At 50.3% G+C, this 22654-nt stretch overlaps 11 protein-coding genes across 11 annotated transcripts; 7 read left to right on the top strand and 4 right to left on the bottom strand.

Moving 5' to 3' along the window:
• Nucleotides 1–260: 260 nt before the first annotated feature.
• On the bottom strand, nt 261–602 carry Z518_08835 (uncharacterized protein; the record flags this gene model as incomplete). The annotated part of the gene is made up of 1 exon (XM_013414574.1): nt 261–602. The coding sequence occupies one exon, from the start codon at nt 600–602 to the stop codon at nt 261–263; it is 342 nt and encodes a 113-aa protein (XP_013270028.1).
• A 458-nt stretch (nt 603–1060) lies between these two features.
• Nucleotides 1061–2248, top strand: Z518_08834 (uncharacterized protein; the record flags this gene model as incomplete). Its single annotated transcript, XM_013414573.1, has 1 exon — nt 1061–2248. The coding sequence occupies one exon, from the start codon at nt 1061–1063 to the stop codon at nt 2246–2248; it is 1188 nt and encodes a 395-aa protein (XP_013270027.1).
• A 293-nt stretch (nt 2249–2541) lies between these two features.
• Nucleotides 2542–3812, top strand: Z518_08833 (uncharacterized protein; the record flags this gene model as incomplete). The annotated part of the gene is made up of 2 exons (XM_013414572.1): nt 2542–2979; nt 3060–3812. 2 exons carry the CDS (start codon nt 2542–2544, stop codon nt 3810–3812), a joined length of 1191 nt encoding a protein of 396 aa, XP_013270026.1.
• A 308-nt stretch (nt 3813–4120) lies between these two features.
• On the bottom strand, nt 4121–5877 carry Z518_08832 (uncharacterized protein; the record flags this gene model as incomplete). Its single annotated transcript, XM_013414571.1, has 3 exons — nt 4121–4978; nt 5085–5493; nt 5561–5877. The coding sequence occupies 3 exons, from the start codon at nt 5875–5877 to the stop codon at nt 4121–4123; spliced, it is 1584 nt and encodes a 527-aa protein (XP_013270025.1).
• A 556-nt stretch (nt 5878–6433) lies between these two features.
• Nucleotides 6434–9572, bottom strand: Z518_08831 (uncharacterized protein; the record flags this gene model as incomplete). The annotated part of the gene is made up of 3 exons (XM_013414570.1): nt 6434–7176; nt 7227–7466; nt 7514–9572. The coding sequence occupies 3 exons, from the start codon at nt 9570–9572 to the stop codon at nt 6434–6436; spliced, it is 3042 nt and encodes a 1013-aa protein (XP_013270024.1).
• Nucleotides 9573–10205: 633 nt separating this feature from the next.
• On the top strand, nt 10206–12261 carry Z518_08830 (uncharacterized protein; the record flags this gene model as incomplete). The annotated part of the gene is made up of 3 exons (XM_013414569.1): nt 10206–10393; nt 10458–10746; nt 10807–12261. The coding sequence occupies 3 exons, from the start codon at nt 10206–10208 to the stop codon at nt 12259–12261; spliced, it is 1932 nt and encodes a 643-aa protein (XP_013270023.1).
• Nucleotides 12262–12298: 37 nt separating this feature from the next.
• On the bottom strand, nt 12299–12856 carry Z518_08829 (uncharacterized protein; the record flags this gene model as incomplete). Its single annotated transcript, XM_013414568.1, has 1 exon — nt 12299–12856. One exon carries the CDS (start codon nt 12854–12856, stop codon nt 12299–12301), a length of 558 nt encoding a protein of 185 aa, XP_013270022.1.
• Nucleotides 12857–13479: 623 nt separating this feature from the next.
• Z518_08828 (uncharacterized protein) lies at nt 13480–14790 on the top strand (the record flags this gene model as incomplete). The annotated part of the gene is made up of 4 exons (XM_013414567.1): nt 13480–13764; nt 13820–14238; nt 14294–14621; nt 14680–14790. The coding sequence occupies 4 exons, from the start codon at nt 13480–13482 to the stop codon at nt 14788–14790; spliced, it is 1143 nt and encodes a 380-aa protein (XP_013270021.1).
• Nucleotides 14791–15577: 787 nt separating this feature from the next.
• Z518_08827 (uncharacterized protein) lies at nt 15578–15972 on the top strand (the record flags this gene model as incomplete). Its single annotated transcript, XM_013414566.1, has 2 exons — nt 15578–15605; nt 15662–15972. The coding sequence occupies 2 exons, from the start codon at nt 15578–15580 to the stop codon at nt 15970–15972; spliced, it is 339 nt and encodes a 112-aa protein (XP_013270020.1).
• A 972-nt stretch (nt 15973–16944) lies between these two features.
• Nucleotides 16945–18345, top strand: Z518_08826 (uncharacterized protein; the record flags this gene model as incomplete). Its single annotated transcript, XM_013414565.1, has 2 exons — nt 16945–17338; nt 17399–18345. 2 exons carry the CDS (start codon nt 16945–16947, stop codon nt 18343–18345), a joined length of 1341 nt encoding a protein of 446 aa, XP_013270019.1.
• Nucleotides 18346–19384: 1039 nt separating this feature from the next.
• Nucleotides 19385–21244, top strand: Z518_08825 (uncharacterized protein; the record flags this gene model as incomplete). The annotated part of the gene is made up of 1 exon (XM_013414564.1): nt 19385–21244. One exon carries the CDS (start codon nt 19385–19387, stop codon nt 21242–21244), a length of 1860 nt encoding a protein of 619 aa, XP_013270018.1.
• Between the last annotated feature and the right edge of the window lie 1410 nt (nt 21245–22654).

Genomic DNA, 22654 nt, shown 5'->3' with positions numbered 1-22654 from the left:
AATCTCCTCCAATTTCCTGCCCAAATTGAACTCTCTTTCTCGTCGCGTCTCTAGAATTGGCGCTTGGTGTTTCAGCATCTTCGGCCGAGTCTCCCCTTCAAAACAGAGATCTCATCGCCCAGACTCCCGCCACAGCCCGTGACCAACGTTTGTCTGAGGTCATCTCAACATAACGAAGCTCAGAGCCATTTCGAGCTCTTTCTTTTCAAGACAAATTCACAACCCCAATCTGACGAGCGTCCCTTCAAACACGAATCAAATCAGCCCGAAAGTTCTTCTTTCCTTGCCGAAACCCTCGCATGCCTATCGACCTCTTCGACAATCTCCTGCAAACCCACCCATTTGACCTTCTTGCGTTCCGTTTCTGATTTTCTCTTCTCCAACGCATCTGCCGACCAGCTGTACTTCACCGTCTTGCCATCTTTAAAGCCTAGCTCTAAAACCGCTGGGTCCGTCGACGCCCGTGGGAATTGTGTCGCGTTGATTTTAATTGTCTTGTGAGCCTGGGGGGAAAGGAGGTTGAGGAAGAGCCGCGGGATTCGGGATGTGGGTTGGAACGGGTTGAAGGCGACTTTTAGTGTGGTAAGGTAGGTTGTTATCATCGCGAATAGGTTCGGTCTGTGGTGCACGAGAACGTTGTAGCGGCGATAGTATATGGTGGTGCTTGGACTCCGAGCAAGGAGAGAATGAAGGGGTCTGTAGCTTGACCGATCGAATAGTAGTTGTCGTTCTGAAGCTGACTCTTTCGAAGGAGCCAAGTCTCAGGAAACAGCAATGTGGTCAAAGGCTGACGGGACCGAGACTGAAGCTTTTCTCGTCTGTCGTGGGAGCCTTTGTAAAAAATGTGAGTTTCGAGAAGCTGCGCCTTTCAATGTCGAGAAACTTGTACGCTAAGCAAAAGGTTATGGAGTGTGGTGGGTGGAGTGTGGCTGTTGGAGAGTGGCTGCGAAGCTGGGCGAGCCCGTAGTGTAATTTCTGGCTCTGTGGTTAACCAGCAACCAAAAATTGTACTTGTAGTGCTGAAAGCATTTCCAGCTTTGCCACTGCCAGGAGGGTTGACATGTCGTTCTCCTTGACTCAGCGACTGCAAGCTCTCGCAGACTCTTACAAAGAAACCTTGAATTTGATCCAAGAACTACGAAAATTCTCTCCCGCATCATACCCAGATGGAGATCGAGCAGAAAGAAGACTGGAACTTGCGACTGAAATTCATGACAGGTTGAAAGAGCAGGAAGACACTCTAGACATCCTCAGGCAAGAACTTGAAGACGAATCAGCACCATCCTCGCGACGAGATCGACCGTCCTCTCCCGGAGACAGCGAACGCGAGCGAAATGCGGACTTGGTGGCCCGACTTACTGAAGATTTGAAAAGTGCCAGATCCAATTTCAGGCGGGCACAACTTCAGTCAAAGAGAAATGCTGATAATGAGAAGCGAAAAGAGAGGGAGCAGCTATTTGCTGAGCGAAAGGACAGTGGTCAACCTCGAGGACGTGCCACGCACGAGAAGTTGACCCAGGATGAACTTGCTTTGCGAGCGGCTGACGACGTTACGATGGCTCTGAGGAGAGTTCATAATCAGTTGGAAGGGGAGTTGTCGCGATCACAATTCGCCCAGCAGACTTTAGAGGAGAGTCAGCAAGCACTGGAGAGTCTGTCTCAGAGCTACGTTGGCACAACCGATTTGCTGAAGTCCTCGAGGGGATTCGTGAGCCAGTTAGTTCGCAGCAATAAAAGCGACACTTGGTTTTTAAGAAGTTCCTTCTACATTTTGGCGGCAACGATATGTTGGCTCTTTTATCGGCGAATTCTTTTTGGTCCGATGATGTTATTTATCTGGTGGCCTTTGCGAATGATTTGGTGGTTCGCAACGACGAGCCTTGGGGCTATGGGGCTTGGGAGAGTTGAGCTTGCATCATCACCGGCTCCAATACCCTCTTTGTCAGTCTCTGTGCCTGGTGTGAACGCAAAAGGAATGCCGACACATAATCCCAACATGAAGTTTAAGAGTATGGAACTTCCAGCAAAAGGAGGAGGGTGGGAAAGGCCACCTGCACATGTGCAGCAGCCTACCCCCGAGGAGAGCGTTGTCGAAACAATAAGTCGCATGATAGAAGACCACGGGACCAATATGGATGATTTATCGGGAGAGGAACGGAAAACTCAACAGGAGCAGCCGCGAAATTCCAAAAAGCGAATGATGGAGGTGGAAATTGAAACTCCGGGGGTATCAAGAGACGAATTATAAGTCTGTATGCCACATTGTTTCGAGCATTGACTTTTCGGTTTCGTAAATTTCCAGAGTCTACGACTCCATGATGAGTTTTGCATAAAAACGAGGCATTTGCCCATAGCCTTTACTAAATGGGGTTTGAAATCTTTGCCTCCTGGATATCGGAGCCTTGCCTGATCACATGGCCGTGACAGTCGCCAAGGCCACTTTACGCGACTTGATGCGCGTTCTCTCCATCGTTTCGATGTCGGGAACATCCCACACGCAACAAGACACATCCGCAAGTTCTACGTTACGGAACGGACACGATGGCGAATTTCTTCGACAACAAAGCCCGCGCCGCCGCCGCCGCTTCCAGCTTGAAAACCAAACCCAGCGAGTCTGTCGTCGCAGCCCCTCGAATGCAGCCATGGGTGGAGAAATATCGACCGAAGAGTCTCGAAGAAGTCAAGAGCCAGGAACATGCTACCGAAACCTTGCGCAGAATGGTCAATGCCTCGAATCTTCCTCACCTCCTGCTTTACGGACCAGCGGGAGTGGGGAAGACGTCGACCGTTCTTGCGCTGTGTCGGGAATTGTTTGGACCAGAACTCTTCTCCTCGCGAGTGCTTGAGTTGAACGCATCAGATGAGCGAGGCATTACCGTCATCAGAGAACGAGTTAAGCAATTTGCGGCCCTGCATCTTGTCAATGCGCCGGTGTCAAAGGAGTACCGAGCTCATTATCCATGTCCGCCTTTCAAAGTTGTAAGTATCAATCAATGGATCGTATTGATGAGAGTACGGCTTCTAGACCAATCTGCAAATTCGCTAACAAACAGAACCAGGTCATCCTCGATGAAGCCGATTCTTTAAGCCAGGATGCTCAAGGAGCTCTCCGCCGAGTGATGGAGATCTTTAGTGGAAGCACGCGCTTCTGCCTTTGTTGCAATTACGTTAGTCGAATTATCAGCCCAATCGCAAGTCGCTGCTCCAAGTTTCGCTTCAAACCCTTGGAAGGTGAAGATGCCGCAAACAGAATCAAAGAGATTTTGACAGCGGAAAATGTCAAGTGCGATGACGGCGTTATTGAGAAGACCCTCAAAGTTTGCGAGGGCGATCTACGACGTGCTATGAACCTGCTTCAGAGTGCTGCTCGACTAGTGGACTCCTCGAATCCCGATTCAAATGGAAAGCAATGCTCGAAGGACTTGGACGAAGAGATGGCAGACAGCGATACCAATAAAGCCCCCCCGCCCAAATCAAATAGCATCAAGGTCTCTGTCATTGAGGAGATTGCTGGCGCCTTTCCTCAAGATTCGGCTGATCAGTTGGTCGCAGTCCTCAAGAATGGCAATACGCGAAATTACGACTCTGTGGCGGCGGAAATAACAGACATTGTGGCGGCAGGGTATCCGGCCAATGAGGTCATATCGAGCCTCTACCAGAAACTGATCTTTGACGACCTGCTGGAAAATAACAAGAAATATAAGCTTACAGGCGTCTTTTCCGAGTTCGACAAGCGTTTGGTTGATGGTATGGATGAACAGCTTGCCATGCTGGATTTGTCGTGCCAGATTGCTGGCGTGTTAGCTGCTTAGCGATGTTCTGGACGAGCGGTTTTCATAAGATGAGAGGAGAGCGTCTCATGAATCAAGGGACGGGGTCATTGATTTTGCTGCATGAGCGATGGTGTTATGGTCGTAAAACCGTCTGACGAGGATGTGATGAAGAACCCCGAAAGGCATGATACAGGCATCTAAGTCATGGCGCTGTAATATATGAAATTCAACACAGGGATGAGCGGTGCTGCTCCATTGACACGAAAGACCGCCTCCCATCCTGATTTTTTTATTTTTTTGTTTTTTTTCTTTCCTTTTTGGATTTCACATCCAAGCCAGCCAGTCAGTCAGTTCATTCCAGCATTCCGAGTTCGCGTCGTAGCGAGCCTGGCCAACACATGTGCCAATTCAGCCCTTGTAGTAGGATTTTCCACTGTGGTGGTCGACGTAGCTACCATGGGTTTTCTTAGCAAACTCTTCAGCCCGGTTTTCATGTCCAACACTATCATATCGTTATCTTCGTCCGTATCAACGCTTCCCGGACGCGTAGGCTGATCCCCGCCCTGTCTATCCGGCAAAAGACTCTGTAACTCAATGCCTTCTTCAGTCTCCCTCGGTCGCTCTCGAGCACGTGACCTAGCACGGCCAGCCTCCAAGTCGGGCGGTTGTGACTCTTCCTGTGATATTATATCCCCTAACAGAATTTGCTTTTCATTTCCGACCACCAACATGAGTAATTGCAATCCACAAATGACCACGTCCAGAAACACCAGGCGCCACTTTGTAGTCCCCAACTCCCCGACGAAATCGACGATCAGCCCCCCATGTAACCGTTTCGTACTGGACTTGTGCTGTAAAAGATGTGTCCCGAAACACAGGAAATTGGCAAAAATGACAGGCGGTAATTGAATTGAGCTCGGCGGCCGGTACTGGACGTGGAGGACTTGGGACACAGCGCGCAAGAGTAGGAGGAAGGTCAGGTTGTCGCATAGATACGAGATGCCCAGTTGGAGGAAGATAAGAGCATCTAGCGAGCGAAGGAGGGCGTTGATGTAATGAATCTTCTGGTCGGGGATGCGCAGGCTGCTGCGCTCCAGGCCAAGCGAAGATACAGCGATGCTGTCATTTTCGTTGGTATTCATACCACTACTCGTAGTTCCTGGGGGAGCGGAAGAGTTGAATGACAATCTCTCATCGTAGAGCCTCTGCGTGTGGCAGCTAGAACAAGAGTCGATTGTTCAACGCTGGCACTTTTGATAGAGCAAACCACTTGATGCCGAAGAAAGTTTTGTCTGCTGCGAGTCGACGTACTGCCGCCGAGAACCACGCTTGCGCTGATTCGCCCGTGTAAGCATCGCCTAACCCTAGACAAGTCGTTGCCCACCAGAACCACGAATCAGCCATCTTGAGAGGCCTTCTCAAAGTCATTTCGAGGGCGATATCAAAATCCAGCATGGATGGATATTCTCCCGTTTCTGATTTGAATCGGTTTCGTTCAGCTTTCGCCGTCTGCAGATTCGAAACGCTACTAACCATCCGTCGGTTCTTCTTTTCCTGCTGGCATAAGGATGTCCGTATCGTCCCCTTCAGCCTGGAGCTTTTCTTTTCGAGCACCGGAAGAGATTCCTGGCAGACCACATATTCCGCCTTCAACACATTGGTCTCTTTTACGACGACATAGCAGTTAATGGTTCTTTGAATTTGGTGAGAACTTTTCATCCTAAATTCTTGTCAGTACTCTCTAATGCGCTTACGCCTGATCATGTACGCCATATACATGCCACTACATCTGGTTTGGGGCACGAGGACCACGGACTGCACATCCAAACCCGTCATCTTCCTTGTGTTTTCCTTTCTCAAACAGTCCATGAATGAACGCCGCAATATGATTTCGGCTTCGGCGGAACATGAATAGCGATTTCTCCAGAGCTGATATAGCGGCCCTCGGACCACAGTACTCCATGCTCGAATGGGGCTTGACTACTTCCGCTTCTCCCTCCAGCTCATCATGGACAAATTTCTTCAATCTACTCCAAATATATGGGTTTGATCCAAGCACTCCGCACAGGACGATGGTCCCATAGAAGTCAGCTTGGATCAGCATACTGATGAGTATTACTTGTGACTGGCGTCGTCTACCTGGAGTCTATCGCCCTAAATATTAACTTATACAGGAAGAGTACGACGTTACTATCGAGGGGACGACCTATTCTTACACCTGGTGTGATCATTGAGTATGTCGTCTCAGTCAATCGGTGCAAGGAGAGGGACACTGGAACATACTAGAGGAGGTAACTACTTCGTATTAAGATGTGTTCTTCACAGCAAGATGTCTTTCAATATCAGGGACATTTTTCAATGCTGACACCTCTCAATATCGGGACAGCGTCTAGGATCAGGATAATGTATATGAAGCTCCAACAGTTTTTAAAGGGGAGAAAGGAATGAGCAGTCTTCTTCGAAGGGAAAGTACCATCGGCAATAGCGGATGGACCTCTGACGCAGAGTCAGAATTCCTTCTCAATCAGGTCAATATTCAAGAATAATATAAAGGCCAGGGGGGGCATCATTTTGAACCGTGGCATCTTTGACATTACAACATGTATCGCGATACGCACCGACCTTCGGCTCACGTGACCCGCCCTCCTCCATTTTCCAAATCACCTCCTCGCTCCCCAATCCGTGCCTTCCATGATCTTCTGCATAGCGGCATCGTCTCGAATCTTCATTGCCTTGGCCAACGCACTCTCGTCCAAACCGCGCGTACTCTTCATGTACTTCTTAAAGTCCTCACTCATCTTGACGACCTGGACGAGATGGCTGCGTTCCAAGACGATCGAAGCTGTCTTACCTGCGCGCCGTTTCTTCTCGGCATCGAACTCGGCAAGGGCGACGATCGTGTTGAATGCATTCCTGATCTCGCGACCATTCCACTTGAGATCCAACACACGTTGGTTCTCGAGCGCATAGTCCATGAGACCCGGTCCGACTTTGACATCGGGCCGTTCATCACCGAGTTTACGGAACGATGTTGTCCAGATCTTCTGGCGTTCAGAGTCGTCGAAGTCCGCGTAGTGGAGGACCACGTGGATACGGGAGAGCATGGCTTCATCGAACGTCCCGACACGGTTGGTGGTGAGGAAGAGGACGCCTTGGTAGTATTCGAGAGCGCGGAGGAAGATAGATACCAAGCTGTTGCGGGCTAGGTCTCCGCTCAGCCGGCTCTCGAGATACACGTCGGCTTCGTCGAGGAGGAGGACTGCCTTCCACAATGTGGCGAGCTTGAACCATTTCATCAATGCGCGCTCGACCTCGTTTGGCTCAATGCCCAAGTCTCCGCACGTAATCGCGAGTAAAGGAACTCGCGCCTCTTCTGCGACACATTCGGCGGTCGAAGTTTTGCCTGCCAGACGTTAGTCTCTAATCTCTAGCTGGGGATCTTGAAAAACTCACCAACGCCTGGCTTTCCATGAAGCAAAAAGATGCGGCCCTCGCCTTTATTCTGGACGATATCGGCGCTCCAATGGCCAAATCCTTCGCCGTTATCTTCACCGCCGGGATTGTCTTCCGATCCGATGCCGTGGGTGCTCGAGAGTGCTTGAATCAAGTTCTTTGCTTCGTCCTTCAGGACCAGATCATCGATGATGTTCTCTTGGAACACTGGATCTTTCAGATTATCGATATTCAGGAGGTCTGTCTCGGTGTCAGCAGATGGGGTCCAAAAGAAACGGCTAACTTACACCATCGACGCTCTCTCAAGACAAAACCCCAGATCCTCATGGGGAAGAGCATAAATTGGTCATCCGTGAATTTAATTTTGCTGGGCTCAACCAAGTCATACTCCGCCATTCCGTTGCGGCGGAGCGGTGTCTTCTTGAGATCCTTGATCCGGCGTCTATAGTTGCGCCTCTTTCGACGATTGTGATATCGCGAGTCCGAAACTCCGCTGCTGTCACTGTCGCTTGAGCTTTGTGACGCAATAATGCCGTCTTCAGTGGGGACTTTCAGCCGCAAAATTCGATCAGCGGCGTCATCATCATTGTAGTATGTTCGAGAGTCAATCATCACGCGACCGTTGACCATTCTCGAGGGAGTACTGATCGTGGCCAGAGTATCCCCTTTATAAGACATGTAGCTGCGCTGACAGAGTCGGACGTACTTTTGCCCTCTCTTTACCAACTTCTCTCGAAGCTGAGGGTCTCGGCAAAATTCAACCGGATAGACGGGTAAAGATGTAATCTCCTTTTCCCCTTCGAAGGGCGTAATCGTGACATTGCGAGGTCGGCGACCGACATGTGTTCCGTCGAACTCAAGATAGTGTAGTTTAACCACGACGGATTTGGGAACAGGACTGAATTCAACAGACTCTCCTCGAGACATGTTTGGAGGGCGAACTGCTTCGGCCAAACCGGGCCTTCGACGGGATGTTCTGGCCTTTTCGTACAGCCCTTCAAGCTCGTACCAGTCCACAATGTAGGCATCGACACTGTCACCAATCCAGGCGTAGACCATCGTCCCTGGTCTGAAAAGTAGCCAGGACATCGCATATGTGCATGTTGGTACAGGTTTCTTTCGCAAAGCCATTTCATGGTCGAAATTTTGGGTGAACTCGGGAGTGAACACGAAATCCAACAGCAGCGGGATGTGTTTCTTGGGCTCCAAATCGGGGGCCCTTTCCACGACGTCCTCTTCTTCGTCATCGTCCTTATCATCCTTGCTGGTGACGGGGGATTCCGGTTGCTTGGGTCGAGGAACAGGGTCATCAGGTAAACTGTCGCTGTACTCTTGCAATTCCTTTCGATAGTGAACAATAAGAGTATATGGAGCGGGTACGATCATGAACTCAAAGGCCCGACTCAAACCAGGATATACTTTCACACAACTCCTGATCGCCGACATTATAACATCAGAATAGATGACGACGTAGCTACCCAACCCAGCTATTACTTGGACAGGACGCATTGGTCGACCACTGGTGTAGGTTCGACTTCTCGAGTTTCGCCATCGGTCTTGTCCTATTGAATCAATGCTCGGACTTCTCTCTCTAGCATATGTAAATCGATCCCTGTCGTAACGGCTGCGGTTTTTTCGAGATCCTGGAGGAATCGAGTACATGCTTACAACCCTGAAGACGCAGTTGCTCTGATTTGCTCCATTGGCGCTCGAGCGTGCACCGATTTTAGAGATTTTTCGGGGCGCTGGTGTTGTGGTGGCATCGACCATTCCAGGCTCTTCGAGCTCGCCATCGGGGGACCGAGTATACTCATATAACTCGGTTTCATAGCTAATCGGCCCAGGCTTGATCTCTTCAATTATGGTTCCCCGTCTGGATATTTGTTGGGGTTGGCTATCCTCATCGTCATAGGCACAAATCGGTTGGTGACGATGAGCGACATCTTGGAAGGTAGGTATATCATTCCTTCCCCTTTCTCTCGGCGAAGGTGGTGGTGATAAGCCCCCGTAGTCGCTTATAGGTGTTAAAGCATCGCCAGCGGCACCCTGATTATTGGGAGCAGGATCATCCAGGTCGGAAACATCAGCGCCCGAATCGTCAAAAATCCCTTGAAAACTCTCCATCATCGTTGCTAAGGCTTGTTTGAGTTGCTGTTGTTTCCGCTTTTTTCGCGCAGCACGTGATCGATGAGCAGGCGGATTTTGCGGTAGAGTTTGGCTAGGAGAGCCTTCTCGCACAGGCTCTGGCTCTGCAGTCATGGCGATGTTCTCCTGTTCGTTGGAAGCTGGAGCATTTCCTTCTACAAACCCGGAGTCCATGTGAGCTCCAGCTGTAGGTGTAGACATTATGACGTCGAGGCTTCAAGGAGAGGAAGGAACTGAAATGAGAAGTCCTTGGAGATAGCGAAGTTTTTCTCAGACGACTGAATGTCCAGTTATACTCTCGTATCACACTGGATGAGACTATTCTTCAACCTGAAGAAGCTTCAGGCACCCTATAAGTACGAGCATAAACCCCTACCATCCAGGTCAGTGGAACGTTCGATGGCAGCAAGGACCAAAATGAAAAAGAATGAAATGGACGAAGTGAGGCTGAAAAAAATTGGGCGGCATGAAGAAAAGTGTTTGCATGGCACCAAGTTGAATCAGGCTGATCAGGCGTCCCATCACCCCTGCTAGCTTCCGCATCATGATCTAGCACCCCAGTTCAGCCGTGCTCAAATTCCGTCCGAGACGGTTTCCCCAGTAAAAGCGTTAAAACTCACGAGAAGAGTTGGGGGCTAAAAGGCCGAAGGCTGGCGCCACTGTCACGGCGGGTCATATCTGGTGAGACCGTGAACCTTGTTGGGCTACTTGCTGCATGCAGAAGGCCGAATTCGATGGTTGACTTCGTGAATCTTGATTGCTGACTTTTCTCCTTGATTTTATAGATGATGTAAGAGATATCTCTTCCAAACAATTAGCCATACCATCAGAGAAATGCCACCAAATCGAGTGACCGATCTAGCAGCCGCTCAGCCTAACACCCTGCTAAATTTCGCATGGGAAAATGCAGGTGCTGCCGACCAAACTACTCTCATGATGTCGATAGTGGACGATGCGAAGGAGCAGCGGGAGCAGGAAAAACTCCGGCTTCAAAGCTATTACAGTGGAAACGGTGCGCCCAGGTAAGGTCTTTGATATACGGAACGGACCGATTCGTACTCGTATATACCAATCATTATCACACAGCCTCGAGATCCAGTTTCTTGGAAATGAATCGACCCAACTGTCTCAAGTACTCCAGCAGCTCGCCCCGAATGATCCCAACAAAGTGTGGACGTTTCAAGACTTTCAGAACGCAGTTGAGGATGCGAAAGTCAAATGGGAGTCCAAGAAACGCCTAGGTGGTGGAAAGGTCCAGGCCACATTCCACAAACTGATGGGCAAATTTAAGACACACTCGAACCTGTTCAGTTTCATGCCCTCTGGTAACGAGTATACCTCGATCATTTGCTGGGCATGCTCGGCCCTGGTCAACGTACGGCTCCCCTTGTTCGCGGTGGGCACGCTCTCTGGCTCTAGCTCACACTGAATATAGGCATCTGTCCAGCACACCGATACGGTAGAAGAACTCGCAAATGTCATGGAGGTTGTCAATGAGGCGGCCTCCATGGTGGAGCTTGAATCCGGAATGTTCAAGGGTGAAGTGGTCCAGAGGGCTGTTGCTAAATTTTATACAGCTGTTTTCCTCTTGCTAGGCGATGTTGCAATGTGGTACAACTCGAAAAGCTGGGAAAAATTTCGAAACAGTTTCCACGAGGGATTCCATAAGCAATTTGCCTCTGCCCTTCAAAACGTACAAAGAATGTCGGCCGTTGTGGGTCGAACGGCAAGCATGGCTGCCGCAGCAGAAGGTCGCCATATGAGGCTCACTGTCGAAGAGCTTCGTCAGGAAATCATGGACGAGCGAGCTGGCTTGTCGGGGGCTCTGAGAAGGATCGCTCAGTCGCTAGCTGATCAATTCGCCGCCCATGCCCAGCGTCTGGAAGAGCAGAGCAAGCTGGACCATGAAGAAACGAGAAGACAGGTTCTGGCGGCCGTCAACGGTCAGATGCAGCATACCGAAGCATCGTATCGAAAGATCATCAACAGTGGATGGGACCTTCTACGCGAAAACCTCCGAAAAATTACATATGATCAGCAGGAGGACCGAAACAGGAAACAGTTGATGTATATGCAACAAAAATGGCTTATGGGGCCGGGAGCCGAGCTCGAGACAAATCACGATGATATTCCTAGCGGAGAAGCTCCCCCGAACATCGGTGAAATGCAGAAGCTAGTGGAGAACTTGCTCGTCTATATCACAAAAGGGGCTCGAATGCTGGACGAACCAGAAGAAGTTCTTCCCACGACAACCCACGAGAGGGTTGCGGTCGCGATTGGAACGTGGCTCCAGTCTCCCGATTCGGCAGTGCTCTATCTGGAATATCCGGCGATGTCAGGAATTATTCCACAAATATCTCTTGTAACTTATCGCCTTGTGCTCTCCGCTGATTCATTGAATGCTCCGATCATTTCTTTTTTCTGCAGACCAAGCATTCAACAGGAACAAGATGAGGGCGATGGCGATAGTGACCCGCTTGTTGGGTTGGTTTATTCCTTGACATACCAAATTCTCAGCCAGCTCCCGAGTCTACAAAGCCAGAGTACGATAAGTGCGGATGCCGATTTCGAAGGATTGGACGCCACCAGCTGGAAGAAGGCTCTGCAGTTATTCGAAAAGGCTCTCAAGTGGGTTCCGCCACTGATGTTGTGTGTCATCGACAGACTTGAGGAATTCGAAAGACGCAGAGAAGACCAGGTGAAAGAGCTGATCGATGTGCTTCGAAACCAGGTAAAAGAGCCCAGCAAAACATTCAAGGTGCTCTTTACTTCGAGCAATCGCTCCTTCGCGTTGTTAGACTCTCTGCCAAGCAGCGAGATCGACATCGTCGAAACCAACACTCACAGCTTCCGAGGAGGCGGCCCGGGAAGGACCCTCTTCATAGTTTAATGTTCACGGTGTGAACCTGTCTCGACGTTCCTGGGCTTCAAGCTGGTCGTCTCTTCACAAACTCCTCCAAGTCACTTCTAGTGACGACTCCAAGCACGAATTTCCTGTCTCCATCAGTGACAACAGCAAAATCTTGAGCATCCCCGGTAGCAAACGGTCCCACGTTCTCGAAGAAGCCTTCCAGCTCCCACAACTCTGTGTCCATGGTGATGACTTGGTATTTCTTTCCACCTTGACGCTGGAATCTCACCATGGCCTTCGAGACAGGGTCAGAGGGCTGTAGTTGCTTCGATTCGAACAAATTCTTGAGTCTAGAAATAGGAAGATACCCCAAAAGGGAGCGTGTGTTCTCGGACAGGACAGTTAGGTGCGAGTAGTCGTGCGAGGAGGCTGATAACATGGCAGAGGCAAGGGAGGTGCTTGGAGAGGTCGACAAGGCAGGAGGAAGGTCCAGGTCTGCAACAGTAGCACCACGGTATTTGTCCGCCCACGCGGACAGTTTCGCTGCGTGTTCGTCTTCGTCAGGAGGCATTCCGTCGGGTAGAGGCACGATTGTTTTGCCCAAAGGGACTCCTTGTTCGAGAACGGATGTCATTTTTGATGCGATCATTATAGAGCAGAGACAAATTTAAGTTTTGGCAAGGATGTGAAATCAGATCAGAGAAACCAGAGAGCGCTCAGTGGGCAGCTGCGGGCATTTGTCGGAATCTCGATATGTTCTGATATTTTGCCTAAGGGAAAAAAAAAAAAAAGCCCGCTGGGAAAAGAATTTGACGCCTCTCGAGCTCTACCCTTTGGGCTATTATCTAGCCCAAGAGCGCCCTCGGCGATGGCTGTTTCGCCCCCGTTCCACCTGTAGCAGTTGAGCCTGCCAGCCCTGTGACGAAACAACTCGTCAATGGTTGGTAACATATCTTTGTGTTAAGTAATGCACTCGCATGGCCCTGCCAGGTCCTGACTCTTTGAGTCTCACCCTTGCACAATTCGACCTAACTTGCCTACTCAGTAGCGTCCTCTGCTCTTCCATCTCCCAACTTTTTACTGTATCATCTATCCCATCGTCGCTCATTTCACCTTTCGACCATCCACCTGCTGTGGCATAGTCGTCTCCCCAGACTCGAGGTACCCCGCCCTTCCTCTCCCGAGCCCGTCCGCCAGGACTTGGGCTCACAGTTTTGCTCCATTGATCCCGGAGATAAGCTAACCTGCTATAGCACCATGGTCGGTCTCTTCCCGAATTCAACGGCCCTTCACCAGGCCTTCCTTCCTACTTCGCCATACTACAAGCCTGCTGCTAAGCCCGCCGAACATCCTCAGAAGCGTCCCATTTTCTCAGCGTGGAGCGCGGCGGAGACTGCCAAAGACAAGGCCATTGAACTGAGCGGAGCTGCCCAGGCCGAGTATGAGAAGGCGAGCCAGAAGGCTCAAGCTAAAACTGGAGGCATTGAACTCTATTCAGCCAAATACTATGCCGCGTGCACCGTGGGAGGCATCCTAGCTTGCGTATGTTTGCAATGGGACGTACTACTACGATGCTCTCGGAGCTGACCCCGCGCAGGGCATCACCCACACAGCAGTCACTCCTCTCGATCTGGTCAAATGCCGCCGTCAAGTCGATCCTAACCTCTACAAGGGCAATTTCGAGGCTTGGAAGAAGATTGGAAAAGCTGAAGGCATCCGCGGTATCTTTACCGGTTGGGGCCCAACTTTCATCGGCTACTCTGTCCAGGGTGCCGGAAAGTATGGCTTCTACGAATACTTTAAACGACTTTACAGCCAGCTCGCTGGTGAAGAATATGCAGCCAAATACAAGACCGTCCTGTACTTGACGGCCTCTGCGTCCGCCGAGTTCATCGCCGATGTTGGACTCTGCCCATTCGAAGCTGTGAAGGTCAGAATGCAAACCACCATCCCCCCGGCCTTTACCGGGACCATGCAAGGAGTAGCTTCAATCACATCCAAGGAAGGTGTTGGCGGGTAAGTGGTGGTCTTGTGTGTCGATTCGTGCGAGTCGTTAACAACGGTCCTTCAGGTTGTACAAGGGTATCTATCCATTGTGGGGCAGACAGATTCCTTACACCATGATGAAATTCGCGTCTTTTGAGAATATTGTTGCTGCCATCTACAACTATCTCCCGGGCCAAAAGTCAGACTACAACAAAGGAGCCCAGACTGGCGTTGCCTTTGTTGGTGGTTATCTCGCCGGTATCCTCTGCGCAATTGTCTCACACCCCGCCGATGTCATGGTCAGCAAATTGAACGCGGAGCGCGCTCCTGGCGAGGGATTTGGCGCTGCTATGAGCCGAATCTATGCAAAGATCGGATTCATGGGTCTCTGGAATGGTCTCATCGTGAGAATTGTGAGTTCGAGAAAATTTCTGTCCTGCTGCAAACGAATGCTAACCACATGATCTTCAGGTGATGATTGGAACGTTGACTGGATTGCAATGGATGATTTATGACTCTTTCAAGATCTTCATGGGCTTTCCGACCACTGGAGGAGGCGACGAGAAGAAGGCCAAGGCATAAAATGGTAGAACAAGATGAGACCGAAGACACGAAATCCCCCTGGGTACAGGCGGCTCTAGATGAATTTGCACATTAGCTGGGACTTGGTCAAGAATAGGACTTTGCTTGTCGGTAGTAGTTATACTGCGAACTATTGAAACTCAACTGTTGTGAACTCGGGCAGCCCTGCGGATAATAAAAGTACTAGTATCGCTATTAATCGAATATTGGGTACGCAATGGATTGACCCTATGAAAATGGTTGCCTGCAGTGCCAGTGGGCGGAGGGGCAACCTGGATTGGCCAGCGATAGGCAAGGCTTGGGCATGCACCTTAGCCAAGCTTGGCCGACGTCAAAACTCGCCCTGGCAAATCAAACGTCATGGCAGGCGAATGGCGAGAGTTCAGGCGAACGGTCATGCCACAGCGTCCATTGCTTTTTGTCCCCTCAATGGCCATGGCATTTTCTTGGTCCCGCCGCTTGCTGTTCTCCATATCATTTCACATTCTCTCAGCTCTGTATTTTCTTCTCTTCTACTAAACATCCTTTCACAGTCAAGTCCATCGCTGAAACCATCTGATTTTCCATTTGGAAAAAGGCTGCGGAGGCCCCCAAAATTTTTTTTTTTTTGGGATCCGACATCTTCGAGTAAGCTCTCAAACTCCCGGGGACCATACAGCCTTGCCCTTTGTCTGCGGCGTTCCATCAGCGGTCACAGCCGCATGATGAATTGAGGACCACAGGCGGTTTTCGAGAGGATTGCGGAAGAACAATCATTGCTAACTGCTTCAAGCGCTACATAACAGAAATGGCAAACGTCTCTCACGGCCGTGGCGGTAAATTCTCCCCCTTTGCAGAGCATCAAACAACCAGCAAGCTAATGTATGTTCAGGTGCCGCCAACATTGCACCCGACGATACCCCCTACACCGACGGCGAGATTGTTCGCAAGGGAGAAGTAGGAAACCAGGGAGATGGCCCATACTCTGCCGGGCGTGGCGGCGCTGGAAACATTGATAAAGATGGGAAGACGACGGCCTCGACACCACATGACGCAGATGTTATCCCCCAGACAGCTACCCGAATCTCCAAAGAAGAATCTCACCACGTCGGCCGAGGAGGTGCAGGCAATGAAGCCCATGTACACGAGAAGAAACATGAAAGCTTCATCGACAAGATTAAACACTTCTTCACTTCCAAATAGGAAGAAGAAGAGGATGGGCTGGATGGTGGAATGATCGTCCGCATTGTGACGTGTTAATGGATGATACCCTGCAATATTGATTGGCTTTGAAAATGTCGTTGAGAGGCTAGCCGTATGCTCATCGCGATCACCACCTCGTGATCTCTAGATAGAATAGTAGTCCAGAGGCACAATCCGAAGATGTTCTCGATTGTCTTTCCCGTGATCAGGCTGGAAGCAACCGTAGTACTCGCTATATCGACACTGGGGACCCGCATGTGCTCTGAGTTTCGCGAATGATTGTCGAGAGGATTTTGCATCATTTTGCTTTGATCGCATCAGTTCTAGGCTCCGGCCCAGATCCAAACGTGGATCGCGGGCCTTGCCGAAAGTTAGGTAGGAAAATCAATGCCGGTATCCTGTTGTTTGGGAGAGAGCACTCAGTTGTCTTATTCGTACTAAGCCACTACAAAGCAATAGGACTTTCTCCTGAGGAATACATGCCTTGGATGGTGACATGTTTGCTGCCAGGAGCCGGGGGGTTGTCGGACTACGGAGGACATAGTCCGCAAAGCATTAGATAGCTCCACAAGCCATTGACTAGCCACGTGTAGACGCAGCCGACTCGACGCTGACACAGACAACTGACCAAGGCGTGTTGGGTCTCATCAACTCCCAGCTTCAATCATCATCACCGATTCTTTTAACGCCAGCCATCGATGCTGTTGCCACGGCCCCTCGCTGCTAGGAGCTGATTGCTTTCAATCAGGACCAGCACCACGTGCAGGCCAGGACACGACATTGTCCGCGACCTCGAGAATTTAATTTCACCTCGTCTCCGCCTCACGTTCAACACCTTCGCTGCAGACTCTTGTCGCGTCCGATCGATCAGTGGTGTCCATCTGCCGCATCTGGGGTGCAGGAAATTTTCACATAAACGCGATCGTTTTTGGCCCAGATAACGTGGGCTGCCCTATTTATTACCGGTCCTCCATGGCGTCGACTGCACCTGCGACGGAGCCCTACCCTCCTAACATGCCACTTACCCCAGGCGACAGCGAGAACGGAGATCTTAACGAAGACCCAACTGAGGGCATCCAGGAGTCTTCCAGCGAAAACTCCCAAACGGCCAGACGAAAGCGCAGCGCCGCTGAGATGGAAAACAACCCTAACGGGAGGGGTGCGGAAACTTTAGAAACCATTGAGGCCGAAGTTAGTCCTGACTTTACGATTTTGTGTCCTGTGCAAGCCAGAGACGCGAATTCACCTGGAATCGACTTATACATCGAGCGTGACGCTCCGATACTGGCGCCTGAACTGGCCATCGAGTTTGGGGTAACACCGGGAAAGAAGTGGCACAACATGACCACCTTCAAAAATGCCAAATGTAAGTAAGAGTCAAAGACATGAGATAACGCTTCTGACGACGTTTGTCCTTCAACAACAGTTAAAGATCCATTTGTCCTCATTTATTCCAAAGGGCAGATTGTCTACGTCAATCGTCACAGCCCTGTCCCGTCGTCTCCTCCCGCCGACGCGTCTGAGGACGAGAGATTACGATATGACAAGGAAAATCTTTGGGTCGGATTGATCTCCGAGTTCCGGGCTGAGAATCAAGAAAAGGTTTATGTCCGAGTTTTCTGGCTGTATTGGCCAGAGGAGCTACCCATGGGCCGACAGTCATATCATGGAAAGGGAGAGTTGGTGTTGAGCAATCATGTCGACATCATCGAGGCGCAGACGATTGCCTGTCACGCCGAAATCAGTCATTGGGACGAAAATGACGACTCGAACAAGACGGTGCTCCAGGAACGATATTGGCGACAGACCTTGGATCTCAACAAGTCGGCGGTGGATCCGAAAAACGCATTGAGCAAGCTGCGAAGATTCTGCATATGCGGTGGATATGACAACCCTAGCTTGGATATGTACCAGTGCAAGACGGTGGGTTGTGGCATGTGGAATCACGAAGCATGCTTGAAGAAGGACATGGAAGAGAGGGCATGGGAGAAATTCAAAAAAGGAACCTTGGGCCACGAAATCCCAGACAGACGGGAAGACAGGGGCTTTACACAGAAGGTAGGAGAGACGTTCGGTCATTTGGTCAAGAAAGGACTGGGACGAGAGGAAGGCCCGAATGAGGCGCAATCAAACACGACAACTATCGCCAAAGGCAATAAAAAGCTCAAATTGACATCGGGAGGCAAGAAGCCATGGACAGGCAAGTTAGAGGCCAATATCTTCAAGCTGCAGAGGCCTGGCCAAGAGGACACCCACGCTGCGACGGTGACTCAACTCGTTCCAACAGCGACGAGTAAAGCAGTGCCGCAATTCGAGGCGAAGGTATGGAACATGAAGATGTGTTGCCTGAAATGCCAGGAGTCATTGAACTGAATGATGAGGGCACAGGATGGGATGCCCTCTGATCAGGATTCATTTTATGTTTCTGTTTTTTTTTTTTTTTTTCCAGAGTGGCAAATAGGGAGGTTGCCTAACCTCCCTTGCACACGAGAGATGTGGATACAATTTTAGTTTCGGGCGTTTGAAAAGCGATTGGGGAAACGAGGTAGTCTGAATAGTGATGAATGCATCGGAGTTGTTTGGCTGTTTTGGGGCGCCTATAATATCTGATTTTTCTGATCTCTGAGAATACCGGGCTTGTGTACAATATTGTAGGATCTGACTTTTGACTGATACGAATACACAGGATTGCATTCTGATAAGATCCCATGGCCCCTGAATTACCGCCTTTCGCATCGGCTGCCACGTGACTCGGCTCGGGGCCCAGTCCAGCCGGTTTGTTCAGGCGTGCCACCCCACAACCCGTCTCGCTTTTGGTCTCCCTTTTCCCTCTCTTTTACAACCCCGGAGAAGGAATGCTCCATCAACCAGTGAGCGAGAGGCTGAGGATCTGTACGACTATGAGGACTGTGTACGAAGAACTAAGCATTTCTTCATCTCAAAGCTTGGTGGATCATTACGTAATTCGACAGGGTCTGGCCACAGTCCCTCCGGTCCCTTTCCAATTCTTCCCAGCGGATACAACCTCCTCCCATGATGCACCCATCCGTCATAGACTGGAGCCCGCCAATCGAAGAATTGCGTTGAAACGCGACTCGGCTCCGAAACCATAATGCAACCGACAGACTTGACTCAAGGTCCTCTTCTTTTAACGACGTCCTTTTATGGCAGGCTGGCTGTACTCCATTCCTTTCTCGCGACACCATTGCCTTCTTAGACTTTGCCCCGTTCGACGATCCTCCGAGCTTTTATCCCAGAGTAAACTCAGACATCCTTCCTTTTGCCTCGACCGTCCCGCCCTTGGTTCATTACTTCCATTTGACATCCAAGCCGGTCAACACCTCCTCAGATCAACAGTGTTTTGCTCGAGACGGGCGTTCAGCGTTCGCCCACGGCCGGAGATCTCTGCACCATGGCTAACGACGCCCAAAAAGACTTAGAGACACAAGCTGAAGGCCTCTCAACAAAAGATGCCCTTCCTCCAGCCGCAGAGACATCCTCATCAAATGAGACACCCTCCACTCCCACCGAAATCAACAATGTGTCCGAGAAACTCCCTGATCTCCCTCCAGAGAATCTTGCCGGAGATCTTCAGGCCGAGAAACTGTCGAAGCCTGATCTGACGAGAAGCGAGTCCAGAGCTGATCAGTTTTCCAAGGGCAGAATCATTATCATCATGTTTTCTCTTTGTATGGCTTTGTTCTTGGCTGCTCTCGACATCACGATCATCACAACCGCCCTGCCTACCATTGCAGGGCACTTTAGGGCAAGTGCCTCTGAGTATACATGGGTTGGTTCGGCCTATCTTCTGGCAAACGCTGCTAGCGTCCCCCTCTGGGGTAAACTTTCCGACATATGGGGTCGGAAACCTGTTATCTTGCTTGCCAATGCCATATTCATGGCAGGAAGCTTGATTGCCGCCGTCAGCAACTCAATCGGGTTACTCATTGGCGGGCGAGTCATTCAGGGCGTCGGAGGTGGTGGACTGATCGTTTTGGTCAACATCAGTGTCGCCGACCTGTTCAGCATGAGAGAACGACCTAAGTACTATGGCATTATCGGCATGGTATGGGCAATTGCCTCCGGAGTCGGTCCAGTTGTTGGCGGTGCTTTTACTGAGGGCGTCTCCTGGCGTTGGTGCTTTTACATCAATTTGCCACTGGACGGACTTTCCTTAATCCTCCTCACCCTCTTCCTCAAACTCGAAACACCCAAAACACCGTTTTGGGCTGGCATCCAAGCAATCGACTGGATCGGAGTTCTCACTATCGTCGGGGGAGTGGTCATGTTTCTCTTTGGCATGGAATCCGGTGGAGTTACCAACCCATGGGACTCTGCTTACACCCTGTGTCTCATCATTTTCGGAATCGTCACCATTGTCTTGTTTTTCTTGAACGAGTGGAAGTTGGCCAAATATCCCATCATCCCTCTTCGACTGTTTAAGGACACGTCGAACTGGGCTTCTTTGGCTGTATGTTTCGTGCATGGCTCTGTCTTCATCGCCGGCAGCTACTATCTACCCATCTACTTCCAAACTGTCCTCAGCGCCAGCCCTCTTCTCAGCGGTGTCTATCTGTTTGCTCTCGTCATTAGCTTGTCCATTGTTTCGGCAATGGCAGGCGTGTTCATCAAGAAAACAGGTCGATTTCGAGAACCGATTTGGTTCGGTCTGTGTATGATGACTTTGGGGTACGGTCTCTTCATTGACTTGGAACCGCAAGCCAATTGGGCCAAAATCATCATCTACCAAATCATCGCCGGTATCGGGGTCGGACCCAATTTCCAAAGTCCACTGATTGCCCTGCAAAGTCATGTCAAAGGCCACGATATCGCTGTGGCGACCGCTACATTTGGATTCGTCCGGAATTTGTCCACCTCCATCTCCGTCGTTCTGGGAGGCGTCGTCTTCAACAACGAACTCACTAAGAAAGAGCCATACCTTCGGGGCGTTCTCGGTCCACAGTTAGCTGCCGAGCTCACCAGCTCTAGCTTCGGGTCGACAACGGATCAAGTCCGCCATCTGACAGGCGCGGACAAGCAAGCTGTGGATAATGCTTACACTTCCAGTTTACGGACCATGTGGATTTTCTACACTGCCATCTCCGCGTTTGGTATTTTCCTCAGCTTATTCATTACCAAGAAGGAGCTCAGTAAGAATCATGAGAGAGCTAGGACAGGCATCGAAGAGCAGGAGAGAATCAGGCAAGAAGAGAAAGCTGCGAGGAGAGAGAGACGCAATGCAGCGGGGGCCCAGAATAAAGAGATGATATGATCTGAGCATTTGGTATGAAATGGAAAATGGTTCAAAGCAGGGAATTCACATTGCATAAATGAGGATCGACATCGGAGGCTTGTTGGTGCTCTTGCGTTCAAGCATGTGCATGTCATTGAATATCGAAGGTGCCGGCTCATCCGTACCATGGTTTGCAAGCTGTAAAATTCGTCAACGAGAGAGTATCCACTCCATCCTTCTTCCATCCTTCCTCTCTTTTTGCTGACAATCTTGTACCCGCGCTCATACTGGGCCTTACATTCTTCGTTCTTCAAATCGACCCGCGTGCTCATCCAGCTGGAGAGCTGATCAGAAAAAGTCTCAACAAGCTTATCAGGGTACTTTGGTCAGTCCGTCTCTGTAGACCCCGCACTTCAGCCTCGGCTTCGTCTTGCTGGCAAGCAAGCAGGCACATGGGCACCAGTGATTTGTGCTGCTCCACTCGGTTCGACCAGAGCCGGGGACACCTGTATGATTGCTGAGAAAGTAATGTTGGTTGTGGCTGTAGAAATCGGGGCCGAGGACAAGAGTAGGATTCGAGAAAGAAGGCTTGGTGAGAGAGCCGGAGACTATGTCAGCCCCTTGAAGGGTTTGGAGCCGGAAACTGAAGATGTCGTAAATAGGGAGGATCGCGGTTGTAGGAGAGTTGGGCCCAGGAGTATCTGAAGGTGGAGGTCAGGGAAAGGTGTCACTTTCTAGGATGGTTGAACGGGAGTTTATATATGTACAGGTTTTCACACCATCGAGCTCCTAGCTGGAGAAGGGAATAGAAGGAATTATCTCGGACAGAGATAGAAAGACATCATTGAATACACACCGATCCCCTTCTCACTCCGATCGCATATTGCATATTAGAATAGGAGCTGTAGAAAATCCAGATGTGGTTGGTAGTCCGTATTCCAGATGACTTCATCCTCAATCTAGGCAAGAGGTTGATCTCGGCGCCCATGGAGGGCGGGCAGTATTTCAATCGGCCCCTTGCAATTGGTTTTGTCGATGCAGCTGAGAGAGATGCATATCAGAGTGATGTGCCAGTTTAAGAGGACCAGGAGAATGCGGAAAGTCGCGGGCAACAAGGTATTGGTCCTGGAATCCGTGCCGGTTGCAACCCTCAAGTTGAAGAGATTCTATTCTAGTATGTTGACGACCAAATAATACGAGATCGATAAAAGTTTCATGGTCGACGGTTACGAACAGACTGTCTCTCTCCATGAATGCGCCGAATAGCCACAGAGTCCCTTCATGTTTGGTGTATGGCGGAAATCGCTTGGCCGCTCTGCGCCCTCCCGGCTGTATCACCGTATTTTCTCTCGCTCATAATGTTATCCTCATCGTGTCAAGAAGGCGAGCTTTCCAAATCTTGGACGCAGTGATTGGGATGTTGCATTCAAAAAGTGGATAGTGAGGTCA

The sequence above is a fragment of the Rhinocladiella mackenziei genome, assembly GCF_000835555.1.
Source record: "Rhinocladiella mackenziei CBS 650.93 unplaced genomic scaffold supercont1.6, whole genome shotgun sequence".
Taxonomy (NCBI): Eukaryota; Fungi; Ascomycota; class Eurotiomycetes; order Chaetothyriales; family Herpotrichiellaceae; genus Rhinocladiella; species Rhinocladiella mackenziei.
Note: the sequence above shows the minus strand (reverse complement) of the source record. Positions and strands in the feature narration are given on the sequence as shown.